Genomic DNA, 27,421 nt, shown 5'->3' on the forward strand with positions numbered 1-27,421 from the left:
CATTCTCTTTTGCTCCTCTTCTCTACTTGCCCTTGCCCCTCAGTTCCCAGGCCTTCACCTTCATCCCCAGTCTCATCACACTCTCCCACTCTTTCTCATCGCTCTCTTGCTGACTCCTCTGAGCCTGAGGCTTCCAGAGACATTCTGATGACTTCTTTTCTCACACTTCTGTCAGTCCAGACTCAATCTTTCTCAGATTTACCACGCATCTGGTTGGCTCACAGTCATCCCAAACCCATGTGTCCTGATGGGACTTTTTATGTTATTTCTCCAGATTTGCACATTTCTATGCTCTTCCCCAGTTAATAATTAAACTCTTCACCCCATCACTCAGGTCAGAAAGCTGAGTATCATGAACCACTTCCTCCAGCGCATCCTTCATCTTCAGCCCTGGCAGTTTAGTTCGCTCAGGAACTAAACCCTGCCAAGTGCTTTTACTCTGTCTTCTCAGCTGCTACTTAATTGAGTCCATCTCCTTTTCTAGCTTGAATGTTGTGCCTGGCTCACTCACCTGGACACTTTGTTCTCCACACATGGCTGTGGAGTGATGTTTGAAAACTACAAATATATTGATTCCTTATCTAATACCTGTAACTGTCTTTCGATTTCCTTCTGGATAAGGTTGAAATTCTTTAGCAAAGCATCCTATATAATCTGATACTTGCTTTCTATTTAACCTTGAATATTATCTGCCTTAATATTAATATTAATGGTCTTATATTATTAACTTAATTCTCACCACCTTTCTGTGGTGGACATCCTATTATTATCTCTATTTAGATAAGAAAGGGGTGGCTAAGAAACTTGCCTATGGTCATCCTTTTCTCTGGCAAAGCCAGCTATTTTGAATTTGTGAATGGTTTATCCTCTGTGTGTTTAAATGTACGATTTTCTTTCCTAGGACTGCTTCAACTCTCTATATCTCACTGGGAAACATCTAGTCACCATTCAAAACTAGTTTCAACTACCTCCTCCCCTGGGAAGCATTTTCCAATACACCCAGGCAGAAATGATCCCTCCCTACCCTGAACCACAGTGGCAGCATAGGATCGTGCTTACAACCATAGACTTGGACATCACATTGATTTGAAACTAATTCAGCTCTACCAGGTGAAAACTGAGACCTCAGAAGATTTATTTAGTCTGTCTAAGCCTCAGTTTTCTCATTTGTGACACTATGATAAGAATACCGATTTCATGTTTCTCGGCAGGATTAAATGGGGCTACGTATGTAACAATGCACATACCACAATGCTTGGCACTAGTAAGCAATGTGTGAATTCTGGCCGAATATTGTAGTCATTAACATAGTGGATCTTAGAATACAGTTGTCACGGTAAATCTGTGCCTTTATCGAATTTACTTAATCATAACCCAGAAAGCAAATTTCCCTAGGCTCTAAGTGACCTGATATCCTCTGTATTTGCCAGAACACTTCTATGGATATACTATAAATCATTTAATTGACCAAGCTTCTGTTTTTGCTTTGGCTGTGAAAGGTTTTAGAAGCAAATGATCTTCCCACCTAACTACATACGGGACCTGGAGTACACATTGTCCTTATGTTTATCTTATGAGTTCACTTCACTCTCTTTTACCACAACCTCCTTAACCGTTCGCCTTACTGTTTGGTATGTATTTCTATAAACAGGCTCAAATCTTTTGTGCGTTGTGATGGAGTGCTAGTAATTTTTGGAGGGTATAACAAGAGACGGCTGAGCTCGGCAACCTAAAAGCCTTTGTTGACTGACTGATGTTTGAATGCCTGATCTGTCAAATCACAATAATGGAAAGAAAATAACGCCAATTCCTTAATAATGGATATGATAATTTGTACTATTTTATATGGATAAAATTCTTTGATTTATTGAAATAAGAATAGCAGCTGAAAGGAGCTGAGGTATGTTTTATCTAATAAATATGCAGCATGAAAATGCTCTGAACCATTAAGACCCATGTAGAAACTTTATTTAAGGCCACATACTTGTGTTCTCAAATCTTTAGGAATCATGAAATGAAATGTGGCTACCTTTTATGTAATCAGTTTCTGAACGAAAACTTAAGAGAAAAAAGAGTCTTGTAAATATTTTAAAAACTATCTGAAAACCTAGACCAATGAGTGAGTGACTAAGAACTACTTCAAATTACCATGTAAGTTAAATGTAGCCTGCGAGGTGCATTGCCAGGATTAGGTTTTAAAAAGCTCTTTCAATCTTCAAACTTCAATAAGGATCTTAAGGAAGCCCAGTTTTCTTGCTAATAGTGAGCCAGCAAAAAAGAGTCAGATGTTTGTTACTATCCTGTCATTGGGATTTTCCTTTAAATCAACCACTCGGCAGTGCAGATCTCTGGGGAAACACTTTTTTTTTTTTTTATGATGTCAGTTTCTGAATTCAAGTGTGATACTGTCATAGAGTCTCACACAATTTTGAAGTGACCCTAATTCCATGGAAAGAACTCCCAAAACTGGGCCTTGACTCTTAAAAAGAAGAAAAATATACAAGTGGGTGATATTAATCTCAGAAAATACTTTGTCTTTTCAGTGATTTAATTCCTCAAACCATGAGAAAGCTGTTGATTGCAATCAATTTACATAGAAATTTGTCAGACTATGCCAACATTGTGACTGCCGCTTCAAAAAATGTAACTGCCTGTAGTAAACAGCCCTGAATCTCCTGTGAATGCAGAGGCAGTCCATAAATGCTATGGGGTTCTTTTAACTTTAATGCTTTAATATACACATCCCTCATGCAAAATTCTTTCACTGTAATAACATGATATCTTATAAAAAAGTAACAGGTTTGTGCATACAGGAGACATATTTGACCCTGTGTGTTTTAAAAGATGATTGTGACTTAAGGTTTGCAACAGTGGAAATGGTTTTCTAGACAGGAGAAATCAGTGAGGTGGGTTGCCTTGACAACATGGGTTAGTTGCATCAAGAAATCCATGGCAATACAGGACCTAATCTTCTGTTATGTCAAGATTGCAAACAATCTACCAAATTAGGTTAAAAGAAAACGAATCCCACAACAAGGCAGTGTTATCTGACCTATGAAATATTAGTTCTTACTTTTTATCATGAACCTTGTTAGAAAAGATGAAAAAATCTAGGTGGGCAAGACAGTCAGGAAAGCAGGAGTAAAGTGGGTTTCACTCAAAATTCTGCTGTCCTCTCCTCTAAAGCGCTTCATCCCCAGAAGGATTCCAGGAGTTCTGGCATATTCTCCGAAAGTCGATCCTGCTAAGAAAAATCTTACCTTGATTCTGTTGATTTCCCCAGCAGTCTCCACAAAGCTTCTCTCTGGGGATTATCACTTGCTCCTATTGCATATTCTTAAATAATGAGCATAAATAAGGATTACCACAACAAAGCTAGTTATTAGTTAAATAGAAAACAAAACCTGTTAACATATGTGCCCTGTAGTCCAATTATCCCGGCGGGGCTGAGGAAAGATTTATCTATAAAGTATTAAGCCTCAAAGACAAAGCCTGTTATTGAAAACCTACATTATTGAACATGCTTGTTTCCTTCCCCCAGCAAGCACCCCTTTGTGGCACTGTTCAAAGTTCACAATTTTGATACTCTGCTTCTAAAAATCACCATAAAGCAATTTTGAATGAGAGCTTAGATTTTTCTTTTATAGAGGATTCTTTTAAGGTAATCAGAGCAATGCTTTTCTTTGGCTTAAACTGCAGTATCAGTTTCATTTTCAACACTGTCGCATGCTGCTACCCATCGGATATTATCAGAGGTGGTCCCCAGTGCAGGAGACATACTGTGTGTCCGGGCTGCCCTTTGGTTTTGTCTTTCCTGGCTTGAAGATTGTGGAAGTGAATTGGGACTGGAGGGACACCTATTAGGAGCAAAGGAACTGCCTCTGTAACAACAAAGTTGAGAAGCACTAGGGCAAAGTCCCATGAGTTCAGACAGTATGAATCTGCACACGATGATGGCTCCAACCTGTGCAGGGCCAAGGTAACCTAACAGACTGTGGTGTTGACTATGAAAGCTAAGAACGAAGAGAGTTTGTTCCAACTGGCATTTATTTTCTTTCTCCTGGGTGACAGAATGCCTAATAGATGGACCCACCATCTACAATAAAGGCCAGTGTTACTCATCAGGTTTTATGTCTGGGGGAAGCACAAACCATCACTCTAAGCCTATGAATAGTTTAAAGGGTACCAGTGGATGAATGAAAGCCTTGTTTGCTAGAAGTATCTTTAGAAGTGACAAGTGAACACACATAGCATCAACAATGGTTCACTGACTATATACTAGGCAGAAAAATATGCTTATTTTGGAAATTTGCCAAAGAAATAATCATGGACAGCTTCTGATTCAGTCCTAAGTATTAGAATTTCTCATTAAATCAATATAAGAATGCAGAAAATCCACACAAGTATAAAGCCATAATTTGTGCTTTACTACATTCTTTTACTTTATAAGTTAATAGGTTCACCAACATACCTTGCATGCAAACACTCTTAGGGACCACATGAACCAGGAATTTAAGAAAACAGAACCCATCTTGATGGGTACAGCAAACCACCATGGCACATGTATACGCATGTAACAAAGCTGTATTTTCTGCACGTGTATCCCAGAACTTAAAGTATAATAACAAAAAATTCTAGCTACAGCATATTCAGTGAAGAATAAAATCTCTTCCACAAATAAATAATAGGGAAGTAAGAAATGAAGTGTGGCAGAGTAATTCTATATAAAGAAAAGAACCCATCTTTATGCCAATGACATCTAGCACCTGAGGCTTTCTTTTTGATATTTTCAGAATGATTGAAAAATGTGTGAGTAATCATTCTCTCCCTGAGTCAATGCTACACAAAACACGGTCCTGCACTGGCATCACTGGGAACATGGTAGAAATGCAGAATCTTGTGCCCCACCTTATGCCTACTGAACCAAGTTGATATGGTTTACCTGTGTCCTCACCCAAATCTCATCTTGAATTGTAGGTCCCATAATTCCCACGTGTTTTGGGAGGGACCCATTGGGAGTTAATGGAATCATGGGGGTGGGTATTTCCTGTGCTATTCTCATGATAGTAAGTCTCATGAGATCTAATGGTTTTATAAAGGGGAGTTTCCTTGCACAAGTTCTCTTGTCTGCCGCCATGTGAGATGTGCCTTTGACCTTACACAATGATTGTGAGACCTCCCCAGTCACGTAGGACTGTGAGTCCATTAAACCTCTTTCTTTTGTAAATTGCCCAGTCTCAGGTATGTCTTTATCAGCAGCATGTAAACAGACTAATACACAAGACTTGATTCTTTTTTTTTATTTTTTGAGATGTATGCCATGTACCTAGAGGAAAAGTATCATTTTAACAACCACATAGAATTTCACTGTATGACAATCTCTTGCTCTATTCCTCTGCACCCTTCGTTCCTATTATCTCAAGATAATCACTTTCAAATACATTAAATAATGCTCCTGATATTTACCTCCATCTCTTTATATAATGGTCTTCTATTGCTATTGACGGCTCATTAATATTACAGTTTATCTATTGATCTCATTATTGTTGAAGACTTAATGCTTAGCCATACCATTTCTCACTCGCATTTCCCATAACGTCCCAATATAAGTGTATGGCTACATTGGATATGTCAATATAAGAAATTATAACTATATAAAATGGCATTCATTAAATAAACTAACTATTACTGTAGAGCAATGCTTTTGAAAGTGTCATCTGGTGACCCTGAGACCCTTTCAAGGGATCCATGCAGTCAAAACTAATAATAATTCTTTGTTTTTTATTTTAATCAAATTTGGTTAAATTTGGTTGGAGTGTTTCATTGAAATCAACTTAAGCTGGGATCTTAGTTTCTACTATTTCTCCAAAGTCACTTGATAAGTGCCTTTGATTCAGAAATTTGGATGAGGAGACACTCTAGGGAAGACTGAAGATGTAGGCTATGTGGAAACCAGGAGATTATTTTTCTTACAGAAATAAATTCCTGAGCTTAGTCTTTTTCAAAAGACTCGAGCCTATTAAAGGTGTCTGGAAATACCTTTATGACAATGAAATATCTTTATGACAATAAGTCTTTGGAGCACACATCTTCTTCAGGAGCTGAGAGGCTGAAGTCATACTGAAGATCAGTGCCAGCCAGCCCTTTTTGGCCAGTGTATCTTGGGAAAGGAATATTTATCTAGGCTGCTGGGATCATCTTCTACATTTAAGGCATACAGTTGCACAAATTGGTCTGTGGCTGTCACAGGGAGCAGTGGTCCAAGGAGGACCAGAGGCTCCTAAACATATCTGTTGGGCCTGAGGCTAAGAATCACACAATGAACTCCAAACAGAAGCCGCAGTTGTTCAAGGTTGCTCAGTGCCAGAAAACTAAGGTGAATCAGGTGCATCAGGCATCTAAATTCCAGGACTCAAAAGACAGTGTCTGTAGCAGTTGGGGCCAAGTAGGTTTCTCCTCCTTCACTGAAATGGTATGCTTTGGTGTTCCTGGTGTCAGCCACTGCTGAGTTTTTCACTTCTGCTTCTTTCATTTCACGGTTCTTGAACCAAATAGTTATCACTGGATCATCAAGGTGGAGGGTTGATGCTGCATAGCAATCTGTGTACACGGTCTTTTGGAACACAAATTTCAACACTCTAAGCTGTTCCAGGGTAAAAACTGGATGGCTTCAATGTGCACAGCTTGGTTTTGCTGACATGAGATTGTTTGGGAATGCTATAGTTCAATCAACTGGGTCACGATAGCCACACTGTAATGTCTCTGTCTACTCTGTGTCCTTTTAGTTTTTTATATTTTTGAATTCTAAATAAGGTTATATTTTGAAGTGGGAGGGGGGATTAAACAGCTTTGAAAACTAGTTGTAATCTCAAAGACACTTTGAACAAAAATTCTAGAACCATAAAAATGCTAAAAAGCTGAAATTAACTTACAGTGTAAACATACTAATAGTTAATATTTATTCTCATCATATTCCAGATATGATGCTAAGTTGTTTACATGCATTATCTTATTCAGCTGTCCTATGAACCATCTAAGGGGGTACATATTCTTATTATCCCCATTTATGCATGAGAAAATAGAGGCATGGAGAAATGAAATAGCTTATCCAAGGTTATAAAGCTACAGTGACTGCTTTTAAGAACCAAACCCTAGCCGCTGACTCTAGCTAGAGCTCAAGATCTTAATCATTACACTGGTCAAATGCAGTAGATTAAAATTATAGGCTATTGGATTACTTTGTAAGAGAAGTCTTTAAGGTAAATATTTCAATGCATCTGTACAATGATTTATTACTCTGTCAGGTACTCTTATGCAAATGAATGCCTGGAACAATTGGTACAACTCTTTAGAAAGTAAGCATAAGATAAATATTGTTCAAATATGTCAGACAAGGCTACTTGTTTTTATTAACTTTTTAAAATGAACTCCTGAAGAGGTTTTGGTATAACTGTTTTTCTGTCTTAATAGTGCTTACTTTATTAATTTGCTCAGCAAGTTCTTTATAGATAATCTAGATTGTAAACTTAAGCCAGCATAACCCTTATCTGGATGGCCATACATTCTGAATGACTGATATGCAAATTAATCAATGCATTGAACCCCCACAATCATCTAGTGCCTGAGAAATAGTGAGAAATAGTCAGCTCTTTAAAAATGTGCATGCTACCCTCTTGTTGGCCTTCAAGTGGATTCAGTGCTAAATACTGATTTGGTAAGAACAAAACAATGAATCTGCTACAGTGTTGATGATGGAGGGATGGGAGAGACAATAATATCATTATTTTCTAGGACTCTACAAAGTACTTTTACTGACATCATTTTATTCAACAGAACCCCCAAAAGTTGAAAAACTGGGTATTATTGCCAACCTTCTACCTCCTTTCCCTTTCTTGAAATAAAACTATCTTAGGTCACTGGACGCACCCAAAGCCACCAAACAACTACATGGTGGGGAGGGTGAATCCAGTTCTTCCACACACTAAATCTAGATTCTTTCCACTGTATTTTACTGCATCCCATTAGGAAAATATTTGCAGAGTTATACGAACATTTCTACCTCACAGAGATTGTACATTCTTGGCCTGGGGACTGAATCTAGCCTTCAGACCTCTTTTGTTTTGCCTGAAGAGTTTTTGAATTTGCATCGGTTACTATTATTTTAAAAATGGTAAGAGATTAAATCTGGGATTTTCACTTCATTTGCAAAATAGTTTTGGCAACAATCAACTAGAACTTAGTAGGGACATCCCCCTTGAGAGTAGGCACATCTATTTCAGAATGCCACAGACCTCACCACTCCTTACCATATCCCTCAGTACCGTTATCTGCTATTTTTCATCATAAAACCAGATCTCTTCATTCATTTTTATTACCTATCTGGTTTCTGATATAAAGTAAATTGTCTGTGGACTAAGCAGATCTCTACAGATACTGTTAGTAATTTTCCTCATCCAACTTGGACAGGGTAATCTTTATGCATCTTTCTAGCCCTGGTTCCCTACAGTCAACAACTTTTTATCTTAATTTTCTTCATTAAATTGTTCCCCTAATGGAACAGAGAGGCAGCTTTGAAATTGAAGATTTCTTCAGCTAAAAATTCTCACAAATTTCCCTTGAGTCATACTTTAATAGTTGGAATTGGCCCTGTCTGGAATTACTAGAATTATTCCCCATACCATTTTCAAGTCTGTTTCAAATTATTTTGACTAACTCATTTTCCAACTCCCTCCCTCCATCTCTGTCCTGCCAGAATGTAAATTCTCTGAGGTCAGAAGATTCTGGTCTTGTCCACTACTAAAATCTTAGGCCAGGTACAATGACTGGCCACACGGCAGGTGCTCAGTAAATATTTGTTTACTGAATGAAGATAAAAATGATGAATCCTAAGTGGATGTCACTGGAGCCCTCTCAGTGTGGTCTTTCAGACCTAGCTGCCTGTTGTGTGGTCTTCTATATGAACAGAGTCCTTTCTTCTCAGCAATCTTGTAGGAAATAATTCATTTCCTAGAAGCAGAAAAGGATCTAGCTCCAAAATTTGTTAACTTTGTTTATTGATAAAAATACTCCTTCAAAATATCAGTTTTTGTATTGAACTAACATTTACAGAAAACCTAGCTTTTAAGAAAATAGAGTTATCTTTCTTAGGTTAACTAAACTGATTTGCTCAGACTTTAAACCTACACTGGGTTTTTTGTTTGTTTGTTTTTTTACTGTGTGAAGTGGAAAATGGCTTTCAGCCCATCCAGCCTCTTTTCTTAGGGTCAAAAGTCTTTCATGTATGCCTCAGGGCTGCAGAAGAGCTTTGCTGTCACTTGCTTTTGCTTTATTTTAGCCTTCACTCACTTGCCAACAGCTTATAAGGAAAAAAGAAAGTGTAGCGAAGGTACTTACATCTGGCTTCCAGTCACTTTTCAGGATGCCTCCTAAATGCTAACTGCCCTCAAACATTTTCGTTTTCTCTCTTCTCTTTTCTTCAATTTTAATCCTACTTTTCAAATTTAAAAAATATAGAGTCCTTCTTGCTTTTCTCACCACGGTTTGCTTTGAAGGGTAATGAGAAAGATTTAGACGCAGGCTGTTTCTTTATCACTTAGGTCTTGGACTCCCCCTCTTATTCAGCATCCTATCCTGCACCACTTAAGCTACTGCAGATATGAAGGATTTTCTTTATCTCTTTTAAAAATTCTTCTGAACATTTAAAATGCATTTGAATGTTAGGTCTCTTTCTTTCTTCCATTTTTAAAAAAATAAATGGATTCTTCACTTGCTTTTCACAAAATCACAGGATTTTTTTTAAATTTTATTATTATTATACTTTAAGTTTTAGGGTACATGTGCACAATGTGCAGGTTTGTTACATATGTATACATGTGCCATGTTGGTGTGCTGCACCCATTAACTCGTCATTTAGCATTAGGTATATCTCCTAATGCTGTCCCTCCCCCCACCCCCCACCCCACATCAGTCCCTGGAGTGTGACGTTCCCTTTCCTGTGTCCATGCAAAATCACAGGATTTTAAGTTGGAAGAAACTTTAAAGATATCCTACCAGTCTCCTTGTTTTACAGATGAAGAAACTGAGACAAGACTCAAAGCGGTTAAGTACAGAACCAGAATTAAAACCCAACCTTCTGGACTCCTAGTCAGAAGTACTCTTTCCTTTAGTGTTGAAATTATTATTTTTTTATTAAGCTATGCTCCTTATACTTTAGTTAAAAGATGATTTAAAAATACTTATCATTCCCTAAGTGTAGGGCTCTTTGTGCCATGGGAAGGGAGTACAAAGTCTTCGGGAGGGAATTCCTTATAGTAGAAGCAATGTTGTTTTCTAGGTAAACCTGTTTTTACTTTGTTTCATGTTTCCATGTGGAGGGACCTCTGTCAGAATAACAAAGCTAGCCCATCACTCACTTCTTCACCATGAAGAATGAGGAAAAAATACTGGGTATGCATTGCTCAGCATCTGTCTACCTCCTGCCCTACTTTTCCCACATATTTTATAATCTCTTATGCTATGTATTTCACAGTTCTCCTCTATCTGCAGCTGTCTAGTTTGAAATAAATACTCATATGAAAGATAACAACATTGGAATAATTAGGCTATGAGTGGTGTGTTCATGTGAGAAACAACAGAAGAGAAGCCACATGATGGTGCCATTCAGAGAAAAATAGGAGGTCAGAAGGATGCTGACCTGGGAGAGATTCTCTTTTGGCATGAAATCTTTCAGCTATCTGTCTTATTTTAATGTTGATAATCTCACACTTGCATGCTGATGCAGGTACAAAGGAGCTAGGCACCATCAGTCCAGACAGATTGTATCAAAGTATTTCTTATTTCTCACATACTTATCAATCCAATAGGAATTTGGTTCAATCTAAAATATTATCTTCAAAAAAGCCATGTTGATTTCCACCACCTTACATTTCAAAAAAATTACACCAAGAATTTAGAGAAAATTTCTTCCTATATTTCATGTTAAGACTTGAGAAATTAGAAATGTTACTTATTTTGCTACACTGATTTTGTATCCTGACACTTTACTGAAGTTGTTTATCAGTTTCAGGAGGCCTTTTGAGAGTCATTAGAGTTTTCTAGGTCTAGAATTATTTTGTCAGCAAAGAGAGATAGTTTGACTTCTTCCTTTCCTATTTGGATGCTTTATATTTCTTTATCTTGCCTGATTGCTGTGGCTAGCACTTCCAGTACTATGTTGAATAGGAGTGGTGAGAGTAAGCATCCTTTTCTTCCTCCAGTTCTCAAACAGACTGCGTCCAGCTTTTGTCCATTAAGTATGATGCTGACTGTGGGTTTGTAGGGCTCTTTAGATGTAGATGGCTCTTATTATTTTGAGATATGTCCTTTTTAAGACTAGTTTGTTGAGGGTTTTTACCATGAAGGAATGCTGGACTTCATTGAAAGCTTTTTCTGCATCTATTGAGATGATCATATGGTTTTTGTTTTTAACTTTGTCTATGTGGTGAATCAAATTTACTGATTTGCGTTATGTTGAACCAACCTTGCATCCCAGGAATGAAGTCTACTTGATCATAGTGAATTAGGTTTTTGATATGCTGTTGCATTTAGTTTGCTAATTTTTTTGAGGATTTTTTGCATCTATGTTCATCAGGGATGCTGGGCTGTAGTTTTCTCTTTTGTTGTGTCTTGGCCAGGGTTGTTATCAGAGTGATGCTGGCTTCATAGAATGAGTTAGAGAGGAGTCCCTCCTCGATTTTTGGGGATATTTTCAGTAGAATTGGGACCAGCTTTTCTTTGTATAGCTGGTATAATTTGGCTGTAAATCCATCTGGTTTGGGGCTTTTAAAATTTATTTTTATTTTTGTATTACTGATTCAATTTCAGAACTTGATATTGATCTGTTCAGGGTTTCCATTTCTTTCTGATTCAATCTTTGGCGATTGCGTGTTTCCAGAAATTTATCTTTTACCTCTAGATTTTCTAGTTTGTGTGCACAGAGGTGTTCATAATAGTCTTTGGACATCTTTTATATTTCTGGGAGATCGGTTGTAATGTCACCTTTGTTGTTTCTGATTGTGCTTATTTGGATCTCCCTTTTCCCTTGTTAATCTACTTAGTGGCCTATTGATCTTGTTTATCTTTTCAAAGAACAAACTTTTGGTTGCATTGATTTTTTGTATGCTTTTTTTGGTTCTTAATTTCATTTAGTTCTGCTCTGATTTTAGTTATTTTTTTCTTCTTCTAGCTTTAAGGTTAGTTTGTTCTTGTTTTTCTAGTTTCTGTAGGTGTGATGTTAGATTGTTAATTTGAGATCTTCCTAATTTTTTGATGTAGGTGTTTAGCACTATAAACTTTCCTTTTATCACTGCCTTTGCTGCATCCCAGAGATTAAGATATGTTGTGTCTCTGTTTTCATTTATTTCAAAGAACTTTTGATTTCTGCCTTAATATAATTGTTTACTCAAAAGTCATTTAGGATTAAGTTGTTTAATTTCCATGTAATTGTTTGGTTTTGAGAAATCTTCTTGATACAGATTTCTATTTTTATTTCACCATGGTTCAAGAGTACGGTTCGTATGATTTAGATTTTTTTTTAGTTTATTGAGACTTCTGCTTTATGGCTTAGCATGTAGTTGATGTTAGAGTATGTTCTGTGTGCATATGAGAAGAAATGTGTATTCTGTGGTTGATGGATAGAGTGCTCTGTAGATGTCTATTTGGTCCAATTGGTCAAGTGTCAAATGTAAGTCCAGAATTTGTTAATTTTCTGCCTCAATTATCCGTCTAATGTTGTCAGTGGGGTGTTGCCCACTGACATAGCCACACACTATTATTGTGTGGCTAAGTCTTTTCTTAGATCTGCAAGTACTTTTTTTATGAATCTGGGTGCTTCAATGTTGGGAACATATATATTTAGGATAGTTAAATCTTGTTGTTGAATTGAACTCTTTATTATTATGTAATATCTTTCTTTGTCCATTTTTACTGTTTTTTTTTAACTATTGGTTTAAAGTCTGTTTTATCTGATATAAAAATAGTGACCCATCATCTTTTCTGTTTTCCATTTGCATGGTAGATAATTTTACAGCCATTTATTTTGAGCTTATGTATGTCGTTACATGTGAGATGGGTCCCTTGAAGAAAGCAGACAAATGAGTGTGTTTTCTTTTTTCCTTTTTTTTTAAATACAACTTGCCTTTTAAGTGGGGCATTTAGGCCATTTACATTCAAGGTTAATGTTGATTTGTGAGGTTTTGATCCTATCATGAGATGGTTAGCTGGTTGCTTTGTAGTTTCTATTGTGTGGTTGCTTTATAGGGTCTGTTTTATAGGGCTGCTTTGTAGGACTATGTACTTAGGTGTGGCTTTGTGGTATCAGGTATTGTTCTTTTGTTTCTATGTTTAGAACTCCCTTAAGGATCACTTATAAGACTGCTCTAGGCCAGGTGCAGTGGCTCATGCTTGTAATCCCAGCACTTTGGGAGCCCGAGGCGGGCGGATCATGAGGTCAGGAGATCGAGACCACGGTGAAACCCCGTCTCTACTAAAAATACAAAAAATTAGCCAGGCGTGGTGGCGGGCGCCTGTAGTCCCAGCTACTCGGAGAGGCTGAGGCAGGAGAATGGCGTGAACCTGGAAGGTGGAGCTTGCAGTGAGCCGAGATCGCGCCACTGCACTCCAGCCTGGGCGATAGAGCAAGACTTCGTCTCAAAAAAAAAAAAAAAAAAAAAAAGACTGCTCTAGTGGTAACAAATTCCCTTAATGCTTGCTTGTTTGGAAAATATTTTATTTGTCCTTTGCTTGCGAAGTTTAGTTTGGTGGGATATAAACTTCTTGACTGAAATTTCTTTTCTTTAAGAATGCTGAAAATGGGACTCTGATATCCCCTGGCATGGGGATTCCTTCTGAGAAGTCCACTGTTAGCCTAATGGAGTTATCTTTTGTGTGTAATCTGACCTTTTTCTCTAGCTGCCTTTAAGATTTTTAATTTTGTGTTGACTTTGGACAGTCTGGTCACTACATCCCTTGGTGATATTCATTTTGTATAGTATCATGCAGGTGTTCTCTGAATTTCTTGTATCTGGATGTCTACCCCTCTAGCAAGATTAGGGGAATTTTCTTGAATTATTTCCTAAATTATGTTTTCTAGGTTGTTTACATCCCTCCTTCTCTCTCAGGAATGCCACTAATTTGTAGGTTTGGTTGCTTTACATAATTTTATATTTCATGAACACTTCGTTCATTTTTACACATTTTTTTCTTTATTTTTGTCTAATTAGGTGAGTTCAAAAGACCAGTATTCAAGCTCTGAAATTCTTTCTTCTGCTTGGTTATTAATATAGCTTTCAATTGCATTTTGAACTTCTTTAAATTAAGAAAAACATCCCCACAGCTGAGAGAGAAATATATTTAACTTAATAAAAATTTAAATATGAAATTAATTTAAAAATCATAAGATGATGCTTTGGGGAAATCTTTAGTTGTAAGTGTGTGTGTGTGTGTGTGTGTGTGTGTGTATGCTTCTGACTTCTGCACACTCTAACTTGATGTTTTTTATGCTTTCCATATAGATCATTGGAATATTGACTCCATCATTTGAAACACAGTTTATGTTTCAAAAACCAGAATAAAAGAAGCTCCATTTTGTGTATTCTTAGTTCTTGTGTATTCTTAGTTCTTGTTAACATAAAGAATGGATTTTCTCAGGAGTGGATCTGTATCCTTTTACAGTTAAGTAAGTATTTCCTTTTATATCTATCTGTAATAGTAACACAAGATGACATTCTTACTAAGCAAGTGAGGTTATGTTTTCCCAGCAATAGTTTTCAAAGAAAGAAACAGAATTAACAGAATTAAAGTAGCGTATCAATCCACTAATAAGGAAGTACTAAAAAAAAGTTCTGTTTAATCTATCCAGCCAACAATTATTATTCAGCAGTTGTTTATTTAAAGCTACTTTGTGACAGCCTGTATCAAATCCTGCTCCGTATTCCCAATTCTCTCCCCAGTAGTGTCCTGGATATTTAACTGCTAAATAACACTTTTTGATTAGCCTTGGTTTTGTGAAGCATGGAGAACAAAAGAGAGAAACATTAATCTTTCTATGTGTTTATAACGTTTTTGGCTTTATTTTCGTTTTGCATATCTTTAGATATGAATTGTCTTACAAAGACCAAGCACATGATGGTGTCCAGCTCTCTCTTTGAATTGCCTGTACCATTTCCTCTGCAGTTACAGAACATTCTTTCATCTTGTTCCATCCTTCTGCGGTAGACTATATGCTCCCCGAGGGTAGGATTCTATTCTATCTTGTTCACTACTGAACATGACTGGTATATGGTAGATCATACAGTAAGTTGAGAGAATTAATAAACTGGGCATGATTGGAGGTCTGTCAGAACAATCATTCAGAACATAGTTTGCTGGTGATGTAAACTGAACTCTGACTAGAGGGAGAACTATGTTTATGGATGGATGCTTCCCAAAAGAATAAGCTCTTTTGCTGCCCAGAGAAGAATATTTCTATCTGAACAGGCTACTCTATAATACCAATCTCAGGTGAATTTCTTTGAAATTTCAAAAGACTAATTGACCTACTAGTATTTTATTTAAAGGCAAAAGATAAAATCCATGTGATAAATCCCAAGTTCTATTAGAATAAATCAGGAGACACTTGTATTTTTCATCTCATAATTAATTATTTGATACATGTTGGCATTGTAATCTATTCACACTGGAATATTATTTTAATTGAGATACCAATTGTACTTCTAAGAGCAAGAATTTTACTTCTAAGAGTTTAGGAAATAAAAGAAAAACAAAACAAAGACAAAAAATTAGTGAAAAAGATTAACGATCCAATCAAGTTGAAATATTTTTCTTTTAATAATTTTTTGTTATTTTGTAGTCTACTTATTTTGTCTTTTCCCACAGAAACAGCTAAGTAGTGTACTGGACTCCTCCTTCTTAATGAATGAAGCAGTGAGAAAGTAAAGGGAAGGGCGTTTGACTGTAGACAGTACCACCACTGGACAATGAGAAATTTGTTATGAAAATCTTATCTGGCTCATTTGAAGAATATAAGTTTGAAAACAAAATCATTTCCCTAGACTGTTCTCAGTCACTTAGACTTCCCTTAGGCTTCATATAATAATAGAACGGAAATGAATATGCATCGTGAATTGTATGAATTTTTTTTTTGCAAGCATTATAGGAAAGCTTTGAGCTATACTACGGCAGAAATTTTCATTGCTTTCAGTCTTATAAATTTGTGAATAAATGGAATAGCAAATCTACTCCACAGAATTGGGTTCCTATGATAGGGAAATAGCCTGAAGACATCAAAACTTCATTGCTGAGGGCTTTCTTATCTGTAATCCCAAGTACTATAAGTAAGTAAAATTGAGAATTAATTAAAAAGAATGCCAAAGAGAACTCAAAGAGCCATAGAATGATTTCAGAATGTCCATGCACACTAAAACTCTTGCCAATGATTGAAAGAACAGAAGTTCATCCAGAATTGTCTTTTGTAGATCCTTATTTATTTGTTTATTTATTTATTTATTTATTTGAGACAGAGTCTTGCTCTGTTGCCCAGGCTGCAGTGCAATGGCGTGATCTTGGCTCACTGCAACCTCCACCTCCCAGGTTCAACTGATTTTCCTGCCTCAGCCTCCCGAGTAGCTGGGATTACAGGCACTCACCACCACACCCAGGTAATTTTTTGTATTTTTAGTAGAGATGGGGTTTCACCATGTTGGCCAGGCTGGTCTTGATCTCCTGACCTCGTGATCTGCCTGCCTCGGCCTCACAAAGTGCTGGGATTACAGGTGTGAGCCACCGCACCTGGCCCTGTAGACCCATTTTTATAAGCCGTAACTCTTTTGGTGGAGATGTTGTTTAAAGCAGAAAAGGAGTAGCTACATTACATTAAATGTTGAATAAGGACTATTGGAGAAACAGAAATGACAGCTGATGCTCTGAGAACAGAGAACAAAGAGAAACAACAAACCCAGATAGAAAGGCTTTTAAAACATCGCAGGATGTAGAAAGCAGAATGAAGATAAACAGCCTTATATGTATTTCAAGATATAGAAGTTGTTAATGTTTTCAGCCTGAAAAATAATTGGTGTGCATATAATGATATACTTGAGGTATCAGGAAAATATATTAGGTAAAATATTATTGTTTAAGAAAGAAGACTTCAGAAGAATATTTTTGTTTTAGAATGATTTGTTTAAAAAGATTTCCATCAGGAATAATTTAAGTAAGAATTAAAGTTTTGATGTTTAAAGAGAGAATGTCTCAGCTATTTGGCGGTAGAGTGGCACAGTGCAATGAGCACATGCTTTAGAATCAGGGAGCTTTGAGTTGTGTGATATTGAGTGAGTTTGATATGATATTTTAATGGGATTGTAATGAAAATTGAATTAGTTAAATGATATATGCTAAATATTTGGCCCATAGAAGGAATTCAGTATGTGGTGGTCATATCAGTGAAATAGCAAATTCCCCTTAATGGTAAGAAAATTATGCATTTTGAATTTATTTTTGTCATTAGGCAACATCATTCAAAGGGTGCAGGAAGATTCTAGCTAGGAATCTGGCCTTATGCCTTTTCCTGTTCAATTTTAAGGCTATTAATGAAAGACATCCGGATCATCAAATAATCAATAACAAATTTGGGGCAGTTAACCTGCTATGGTAACTTGCACCAGCACTTGGCTCTTTTGAAAGATGAATGCTACATCAAATTAAGGCAAGGAAGGAATTAACAGTGTTTGTTAAAGACAGTTCTTCATTTTTAAAAATAGGCATGTCAACTACAGCACTGTAAATAATTATAGTGGAAAAGTAGAAATACCAAGATGACTACTCTTTTTTATTTGACACAGTTAATTCACACAGAACTTATATTTTATGAACTTTACAATTTTCACTATTTTTGATCTACAAAAATGGTTAGTGCATATGGCTCAACATAAGCATTACTAAAGCAAAGGTAATTTATTCATTACCTTATTTTATTTGTACAAATGAGACAAGGGACAAAAAGATGCATGGAGTTACATATCTTGTATTGTACATTTGTCAAATAGTTTCTATATGGAAAATTACAGAAAAAATATATTAGGGGAGATAGATAGGTGTCAGTAGTATTTGCTATCCTCATAAACTTGGTTTCATATTTAACAATTGGTTTCTCCCAGTCAGGAGTAACTCAAATCTGAACTCCATGCAATTCTTCAGCTTCAGAATAGGAAATTAGTTTATGCTTCCTAGTTGATCTTGAATGCATTTCCAATTGCACTGAGTAGTCACTATGCTTTTTTTATGTGTGACATTTTGACTTTTCTGGGTCCTCAGAATTGTTTCTGACCCTGGATAACTTAGCAGATTAATGAGGCTTTTACTGAGTGTTACAAAGGTAGCTGGACTACTGACTTAAAGATGACGAAAATTGCTTTTCCTTGAATAAGCACTTGATTTTATTTTCACTTTAAAGATTGTCTTCTGGAAACATTAAGATACCTTGATGAATTTACTAACTAGATTTTGGTGGAGTAAGAGTTGCAATTAATGACATAACATTTTGCTGATATCTTTAGAAACTAACCATTAAGCCCCAAGGTTTGTCTATGAAGATTTGCACCTTTCTATGCAGAACTGTACCTTTCTACTTTAAGAATCCTATTTAATAAATGGTGCTGGGAAAACTGGCTAGCCATATGTAGAAAGCTGAAACTGGATCCCTTCCTTACACCTTATACAAAAATTAATTCAAGATGGATCAAAGACTTACATGTTAGACCTAAAACCATAAAAACCCTAGAAGAAAACCTAGGCAATACCATTCAGGACATAGGCATGGGCAAGGACTTCATGTCTAAAACACCAAAAGCAATGGCAACAAAAGCCAAAATTGACAAATGGGATCTAATTAAACTAAAGAGCTTCTGCACAGCAAAAGAAACTACCATCAGAGTGAACAGGCAACCTACAGAATGGGAGAAAATTTTTGCAACCTACTCATCTGACAAAGGGCTAATATCCAGAATCTACAATGAACTCAAACAAATTTACAAGAAAAAAACAAACAACCCCATCAAAAAGTGGGCAAATGATTTGAACAGACACTTCTCAAAAGAAGACATTTATGCAGCCAAAAAACACATGAAAAAATGCTCATCATCACTGGCCATCAGAGAAATGCAAATCAAAACCACAATGAGATACCATCTCACACCAGTTAGAATGGCAATCATAAAAAAAGTCAGGAAACAACAGGTGCTGGAGAGGATGTGGAGAAATAGGAACACTTTTACACTGTTGGTGGGACTGTAAACTAGTTCAACCATTGTGGAAGTCAGTGTGGCGATTCCTCAGGGATCTAGAACTAGAAATACCATTTGACCCAGCCATCCCATTACTGGGTATATACCCAAAGGACTATAAATCATGCTGCTATAAAGACACATGCACATGTATGTTTACTGTGGCACTATTCACAATAGCAAAGACTTGGAACCAACCCAAATGTCCAACAACGATAGACAGACTGGATTAAGAAAATGTGGCACATATACACCATGGAATACTATGCAGCCATAAAAAAGGATGAGTTCATGTCCTTTGTAGGGACATGGATGAAACTGGAAACCATCATTCTCAGTAAACTATCACAAGGACAAAAAACCAAACACCGCATGTTCTCACTTATAGGTGGGAATTATTGAACAATGAGAACACATGGACACAGGAAGGGGAACATCACACTCTGGGAACTGTTGTGGGGTGGGGGGAGGGGGGAGGGACAGCATTAGGAGATATACCTAATGCTAAATGACGAGTTAATGGGTGCAGCACACCAACATGGCACATGGATACATATGTAACAAACCTGCACATTGTGCGCATGTACCCTAAAACTTAAAGTATAATAATAAAAAAAAAACAACAATAACAACAAAAAACAAACAAAAAAGAATCATTTCATCTAAACAGAATCTCCTGCCTACATTGGCTAATGGCAGAAATTCAACATCATTAGCTAAATTAATTGTTTCATGTGGGTTGTTCTTTTTTTTTTTTTTTTTTTTTTTTTTGAGACGGAGTCTCATTCTGTCGCCCAGGCTGGAGTGCAGTGGTGCAATCTCGGCTCACTGCAAGCTCCGCCTCCCGGGTTCCCGCCATTCTCCTGCCTCAGCCTCTCCGAGTAGCTGGGACTACAGGCGCCCGCCACCACGCCCGGCTAATTTTTTTTTGTATTTTTAGTAGAGACGGGGTTTCACCGTGGTCTCGATCTCCTAACCTCATGATCCGCCCCCCTCGGCCTCCCAAAGTGCTGGGATTACAAGCGTGAGCCACCGCGCCCAGCCTGGGGGTTGTTCTTTAGAATGTTATAAACTGTAATAGAATTACCACCTTGAAGGCAATTAATTGGATGTACTTCAAATATATTCTAACCAAATGCTATACCTAGCATTCTCTATAAAACTGTTTAAAAACTACCAAAAAAAAAAAAAAAAAACCTGTTGATGAATCTTAGTGCCATCAAAATAGCCCAACTAGAACAGTTTTAAAATGCCTCATATCTGTATAGTTTGTGTCACCTCAGAATGTGATGACTCAGGTTGATGACTGAGAAGGTCATCATTATGATTACTGCCTCTTAAGTATTATTCCAGTGCCTCATATTTTTAAAGGAGAAAGTGAGACGTTGGAATACTTTCTCTAGGTTTTTAAAGCCTATGCATCATGGAGGGAGGAATTGAATGCATGTTCCTCATGTCTGGGACTCATGTGTTAGAAAGCAAGTTGAAGATTCAGATCCCTACACGAGTGCCACAGAGGTACACAGATGATGGAGATGGCACAAGGTCTCAGGATCAGAAAGAGAGGGAAGGCTGAGATCTGTGACGAATTTGAAAGCAAGTCCCTTTTTAAAGTGGCTAGACACCACTTGGCTCCACTGGTTGTTGTCATATGGGAGTGTGGTTCCAGTAAAGCCAGATACTGTGATTTTTTCAAACAAATTCACATGTATAGAATTGCACATGAAATAATTACATGTTTAAATGTTGGTAACTAAAATTATAATTTTAAGCCCCATGGCTCAAATAAAACACATCTGTGGGTGCTGGGGAAGCAACCCCGGATCAGATTCTAACAAACACCCCTATACATATATAAGTGCTATTAAAAATAAAGAGTGTTGAAATGCTGTCCTTCATCAATGATTAATATATTGATATATTAATAATAAAAGAAAATTATTCAATTTATTCAAATTAATCAAAGAAGATATTTTTTAGAAGAAACTAGGATATAATCAACAGATAGTAGGTACATAGGTGCCCACTAGGTTGCTGTGACACATACATTATCATGAATTTTTGTTTTTTGTTTTTCTTTTTGGAGACAAGGTGTGGCTCCATCACTCAGGCTTGAGTGCAGTGGTGCAATCAAAGCTCACCGGAGCCTTGAAATCCTAGGCTCAAGGGATCCTCCTTCCTCAGCCTCTTGAGTAGCTGAAACTACAGTTGTGTGCTACCATGCCAGGTTAATTTTTTTTTTTTTTTTAACTTTTTTGTAGAGACAGGATTTCACTTTGTTGCCCAGGTTGGTCTCAAACTCCTGGGCTCAAGGGATACTCCTGCCTCAGCCTCCCAAAGTGCGCCTGGTCCATTATCATGAATATTTAAAAAGTTAGACATATTTGCTGCCTTTCTCTGATTTATAAGTGTGTTTGTCGAGGAAAAAAATAAGATTTCCTAAGAGAGTTGTAAATTATTGAGAATGGAGTATTAACAAAGGATGAAAGTTGTATTGACAGGGTATACTAGATACTACAAAAGCTGGTGGTGGAATAAAAAGACTTTTCAAGTTGCTTCTTAGCATCATGTTTTTTAATTAAACAAAATGAGTAGTGGTGATAGATATGGTAAAGAAGAGAAAATTAGAATATGTTATTATCCTAGATTGTGCCCTCAAATTAAAATACTGTATTTGACAAAGTTGAAATGAAAATTTAATGTAAATTTAGCATGAGAAAAAAATGAAGAAATATATAGATTCCATGAAATAATTTGTAGTTCCCTGAGGACTAAGAAGAAACATTTAGAAAATCGTGGAGTACAATATGCCATTTAACTACTGCAGACAGTGCTCAGCATCTGTCCAGCGGATGAAGCAAAGGGCAAGGAATCAGGGTCCATTTCTATTTCTGGCATTGATACCTCTGGGCCCTAGAAAAACAGTGTTACCCTGCAGCACTCAGGTCACCCCATTGTTAAAAAAAAGACCACGCATATCCTAAAGGAAGTTTATGCATTATTTTTGATAGCTATAAACCATTTGCACATTTTAAAAATTGAGGCTACCACAAAGGCAAGGAATGTGATTCTCTCTCTCCACAATTTACAGAATTAATGAAGAATTGCAATGGTTAGCCAGCAATCAGATATGTGCTAGAATAGTCCTGTTTGCATTCCAACTCTGCTCATTCTGGAACCCATGTGTTTCTTTCCAGGCAATGTTCTATAACTTTTGCTTTGCATTCAATTTAAATAAAAAAAGCAACTCTGGGATGATTCATTATTTAAACTGTGGTCTTCATACTCTCTCTTGGAAACTGAGGCAGCCATATATGTAAGGCTACAGTTAGGCAAAAAGATAAATAAGTTACATGCTAAAATCCAGAAGTCCAGCTATCAAACATGAATTATATAAAGTACATCATTGTCCTTGTTTGTATTGTTTACAAGCTGTTCTTCGGTGGCTTTGAGTGAGACACTAACTTTGTATTTGACTCACAGTCTTACCATTCTTCTTCAGAAAAATATAACATAAATGAGGAATTTGAAGACAAACAAACATTGTAGATACAAAATATACTTACCTCTCTCTTACAGCCTGATGCACAATATGGAAAATAGTACTTTTTATTTCTGCCTACTCTAATTACACATGAGCCATTAAACCAATTCCCAAATAAAAGCAAACATAAATAGTACACACTTTATAGAAGAAATCACTCTCTTCTATTACCTAATAAATAACTTATAAGAAATTTGATGAGTTGATGTTGTTTAATGCAATGTATCATGTAACCTTCTTGGGAACTGGCCTCTGTAAACACAATGCTATCATAGTTCTCATCAATTCAATTACACTGAATTAAAAGTGCATTTTGCATGCACATACATATATATGTTTGTATCTATTACGTGCACACACTGACTTTAAAAAAAGCATTGAAAGTAGTATATCAGTCAGAAGCTCTAGAATATAAAACATAGGAGAAAGGAAGGATTATCTGCAAACACTTGGATGAATTTTGTGCACTGAGCTCAACACAAGACACACACCCTTAATGGATACTAGCATATTAGGAGAATCTTATTGGCTAAGGAAATAGATTTCTAAAACAAGTCTGCTTTGCAAATGGTCCCTCCCAAACCAATTCCTATGGATACTTTACCTTCCGGAGGGGTTTGAGCTTGGTCTCCATTATGAAGTCATACTTGCAGAGCTCACAGCAGCGTGTGTCTGAGCTCTTTATCCACTGGTGGAGGCAGGACTGGTGGACAAAGCGCAGTGTCCCAGTGCAGCGACAGGGTGTGATGAGGGGGCTCTCTTCATCCCCTTCGCAGTGACAGATTCTGCAGAAAGACACAGCAGCCAGTATGAGATCTCCCAGAGAACATTTCTCGCCTGTTATTTCTGCCCTTGCTTATACTAGGGCTATTATAAACAGCAACTTAAGATTTAGAACACATGGACATTTCACTCCAACTTTGATGCTAGAACCGAATCTATGATCAATACAGACTGAGCATTCCTAACCTGAAAATCCTAAATCTGAAATGCTCTAAAATCCAAAACTTTTTGAGCACCAACATAATGCTGTGAGTAGAAAATTCCATTTAGTCAAAACACAGGTGCACAACCGAAAGTTTATTCACTACCTCGAAAGGAAAAGTAAAATTATCTTCAGGCTATGTGTACAAAGCATATGTGAAACATAAATGAATTCTGTGTTTAGACTTGGGTTGAATCTCCAGGATATCTCATTATGTATGTGCAAATATTGCCAAATAAAAAAAAAATCCCCAGTCCAACACTGGTAGATTGGGGATTTTGGGTAGGTTCTAGTCCTACCCAAAATATCTCATTATATATGTGCAAATATTCCAAAATCTTCCCCAAATTGAAATTGGAAACACTTCTAGCACCAACCATTTTGGAAAAAGAATACTCAACCTATATTCATTGACTTTTACTTTTATGGTCATTGCTGGACTCAGATCATGTAATAAGTTGTGCCTTACACACCAGCACATCAATAATGCACTGTCATTTCATTCACACATGGAAGTCAATTTTAATAGCACCACTATCGTGCTATGTCCCCAATTTAATCTATTTAATAGGATACTGTCTATGGGCTTTCATATATAAAAGTTATGAGTTTTAAGTATTCTAAGGAATATTGTTTGGTAAACTTTATTGTGTTACTTTGATAATATCAGACCATGGCATATAATTTATTAAATATGGTATCTTACCAATGTGGAAAAATTCTCAAAAATTTTAAAGTATAATGAAGGAATAAAGTTAATACAAGAAGTCTTAGCTTGAAAATGTTACAGATATGTTCTTAGGAATATGCACACCTATTTGGTTACAACAAATGGTCTAAACTGTCAATAATCATCATTGTCTAAAAAAATCACAAAAATCACTGGTCACATAAAATTTGAGTACAGAAAATCCTATTGTTTAAAAATGCTAATAAATACATCTACCAATGAATTGAGTTGAATTAGTTTCTGAACTACTATGAATTCTAGTTTCACAGATTTGTGGTCTGAAATCATTGTATCTCATATTCAAATTTTAAAAAGTAATTTATTTTTCTCTTTGGATGAGACAAGTCTCCCATAACTTTAGCTGGTGAATTCAAATCTCAGTCCTTTAATAATCTGAATGATGTAACCAGCAGTTAGACATTGCTAATAAATTTCATTAGAAATGTTGCTTTAAATCTGTTAAACATATACACCAATATGTTTACTGTAGCACTATTCACCATGGCAAAGACATAGAATCAATCCAGATGCCCATCAGTGGTGGATTGCATAAAGAAAATGTGGCACATTTACACCATGGAATACTATGCAGCCATAAAAAGAATGAAATCATGTCTCTTGCAGCAACATGGATACAGCTGGAGGCCCTTATCCTAAGTGAATTAACACAGAAGCAGAAAAGCAAATACTGCATATTCTCACTTACAAGTAGGAGTTAAATATTGTGTACACAGGGACACAAAGATGGAAACAATAAACATGGGAGATTGTTAAAGCAGGGGAGGGTGGTGGGAAGTAAAGTTTGAAAAACTACCTATGAAGTCCTTTGTTCACTACTTAGGTGACAGGAACTTTAGAAGCCCAAACCTTAGCAGCATGCAGTACACCCATGTAACAAACCTTCACAGGTAGCCCCTGAATCTAAAACAAAATTTTACAAAATGCAACATAAATGTGCAATGTAACATTTAAACTTTTTAAAAAAAATCTACATAATTACTTTTTTGGAGCTGGGTCACAATGGCAGGCTGGAAGAATGTATGAATCACTGCTACTGTTCTTTCCTTTAAAGTGTATAAGGTGTATATAGATATAGATATATCAGCTCTCTCCCCAGGGGAAATGAAATGGCTGCTCACTCAGATAGTGCAGAAAGATACAGGAACTGAAACCCAACACTCTCCGAGACCTCAAAGTAAAACAGTATGACAGAGTACACCAGGATTTTGAATGAATTTCTTAAGTAAAAACAAAGTGAGCAAAAAGGAACACTGCCATCTAAAGTTCCGGGGTGGAAGTGCTGGGATGAGAACACAGAGAAGGTCAATATTAATGTCCCCTTCCCCCTGAACTGACCTAGGAACCCGCCACGTTGGGTGTAGCACCACATATGAAAGGTCAATGTGTTAAGGGAAAATTAAAAATTATCTGAGTGCCTAATTTTAATATAAAAACCTGAAATAGCTTCTCTCCAAACTTAGGCCTCAGAAACTGGACTTGTTACACTTTGTATCATGCTTGTTGCCAGTTTAGTGTCATAGCATAGATGCTCAGTCGATGTAAATTGAATAGAATTGAATTCAGTCAACAAACTATGACTTATTACAAAAGCAGCCAGCAAAAGTAAATAGAGGCTTCTCTAACAAGTTGTAATATTTATTTTTGGAGCCACTAAAATCTAATGAATTTTAGACAATAAGAGTTTGATATTATTTCTTAACTCCTTGGACATCCATCTCCTGCCTCCACAGAAAGAAAATCTCTTCAACCGGGGGTCAGTAAACTATGACCCAATTTTGTCCACTGAGTATTTTTAATCAATAAAGTCTTACGGGAACACAGTCTCACCCACTGGTTTATGTATTGTTTAGAGCTGTGTTTGCAGAGTAACAGCAGAGTTGAGTACTTGCTGCAGAGACCATCTGGCTGCAGAAACGAAAACATTTACTATCTGGCAAATGATTCAATTCAATATTTACAATCTGACCCTTTCAGAAAATGTTCGTAGATCTCTGCCTTAAAGTACACACGTGATTCTGAGTTAAAGGCAATGTATGAATATTATTGACAATAATAATAACAAATTTTACAAAATAAATCACTCTAACCTCTGCAATTAACAATAAAACTGAAGCAAAGGTACACAGAGAAACACAATAAAAATGAAAACCCCACTTGGCCTAGCATTAATTCCTGTTGCTTCCATGAACAAAATTTCTTATTTGAAAAAAAAAAGAACTGCAGTTAATGCTATCAGATAAATTCATCACTAAAAAAAGATTGTGTCAAATGCTCTATAGGTACCAAAAAGATTTTGCAGCTCTGATTTTTTCATTGACATTGAAAAAGTAATTTATTATTAAACTGCTTTAAACAAAGACCTGGCTGATTACTGAGTTCAAACTGACCTGACCAGTTTACTATCATCCAGCTTCTTATGTTTCATAAAGTCCTTTTTAAAAATTTCAGCTAAAACTACTACCTGAAGCACCACTAATGATATCATTTTCTCATAAAATTAAGGTTATTTCCCATAGGGAAAATCAAAAGCTTGGTTCATTTTTCATTCCCATTTCACATGATTTATTTTTACATATTTTTAGCATTTTGAAATTTTTCCAAATTATCTGGCTCAAGTTGGACCTCAAGAGTCTTTTCAAACCATGTTGAGATTGTTCTAAATTAATTTAAAAGCTAAATATCAGCTTCAAATATCTACTAGAAATAAAAAATAATGTGATAGTGCCATTAAAGAAAGAATTAAATAATTCCTAAATTAATATACTTCACACAAATCACAATCACTGAATTATAAATGGAAACAGTAATGAAAACATAAACATGCTTTT

The 27,421-nt window shown here is 36.4% G+C and overlaps 1 protein-coding gene and 1 long non-coding RNA gene across 8 annotated transcripts in view; one reads left to right on the top strand and one right to left on the bottom strand.

Moving 5' to 3' along the window:
• The window catches only part of MARCHF1 (membrane associated ring-CH-type finger 1), an 864,354-nt gene that overhangs the window by 35,342 nt on the left and 801,591 nt on the right, over nt 1-27,421 (bottom strand). For all 3 annotated transcript variants that reach the window (XM_063638342.1, XM_055276314.2, XM_063638341.1), the window contains one exon: nt 23,462-23,642. In XM_063638342.1, coding sequence (XP_063494412.1) covers nt 23,462-23,642 — 181 coding nt within the window. The remainder of the gene's footprint in view (nt 1-23,461; nt 23,643-27,421) is intronic.
• The window catches only part of LOC134736517 (uncharacterized), a 35,708-nt gene continuing 8,621 nt past the window's right edge, over nt 335-27,421 (top strand). Inside the window, exons 1-3 of one of the 5 annotated variants that reach the window (XR_010120597.1) lie at nt 335-14,713; nt 15,131-15,270; nt 16,557-26,735. This is a non-coding gene — a long non-coding RNA (uncharacterized lncRNA). Of the gene's footprint in view, nt 14,714-15,130; nt 26,736-27,421 lie in introns of those variants that run through there. The other 4 variants (XR_010120598.1, XR_010120595.1, XR_010120596.1 and 1 more) reach the window with 4 other exon arrangements.

Source organism: Symphalangus syndactylus, chromosome 4 (assembly GCF_028878055.3).
Source record: "Symphalangus syndactylus isolate Jambi chromosome 4, NHGRI_mSymSyn1-v2.1_pri, whole genome shotgun sequence".
Lineage (NCBI taxonomy): Eukaryota > Metazoa > Chordata > Mammalia > Primates > Hylobatidae > Symphalangus > Symphalangus syndactylus.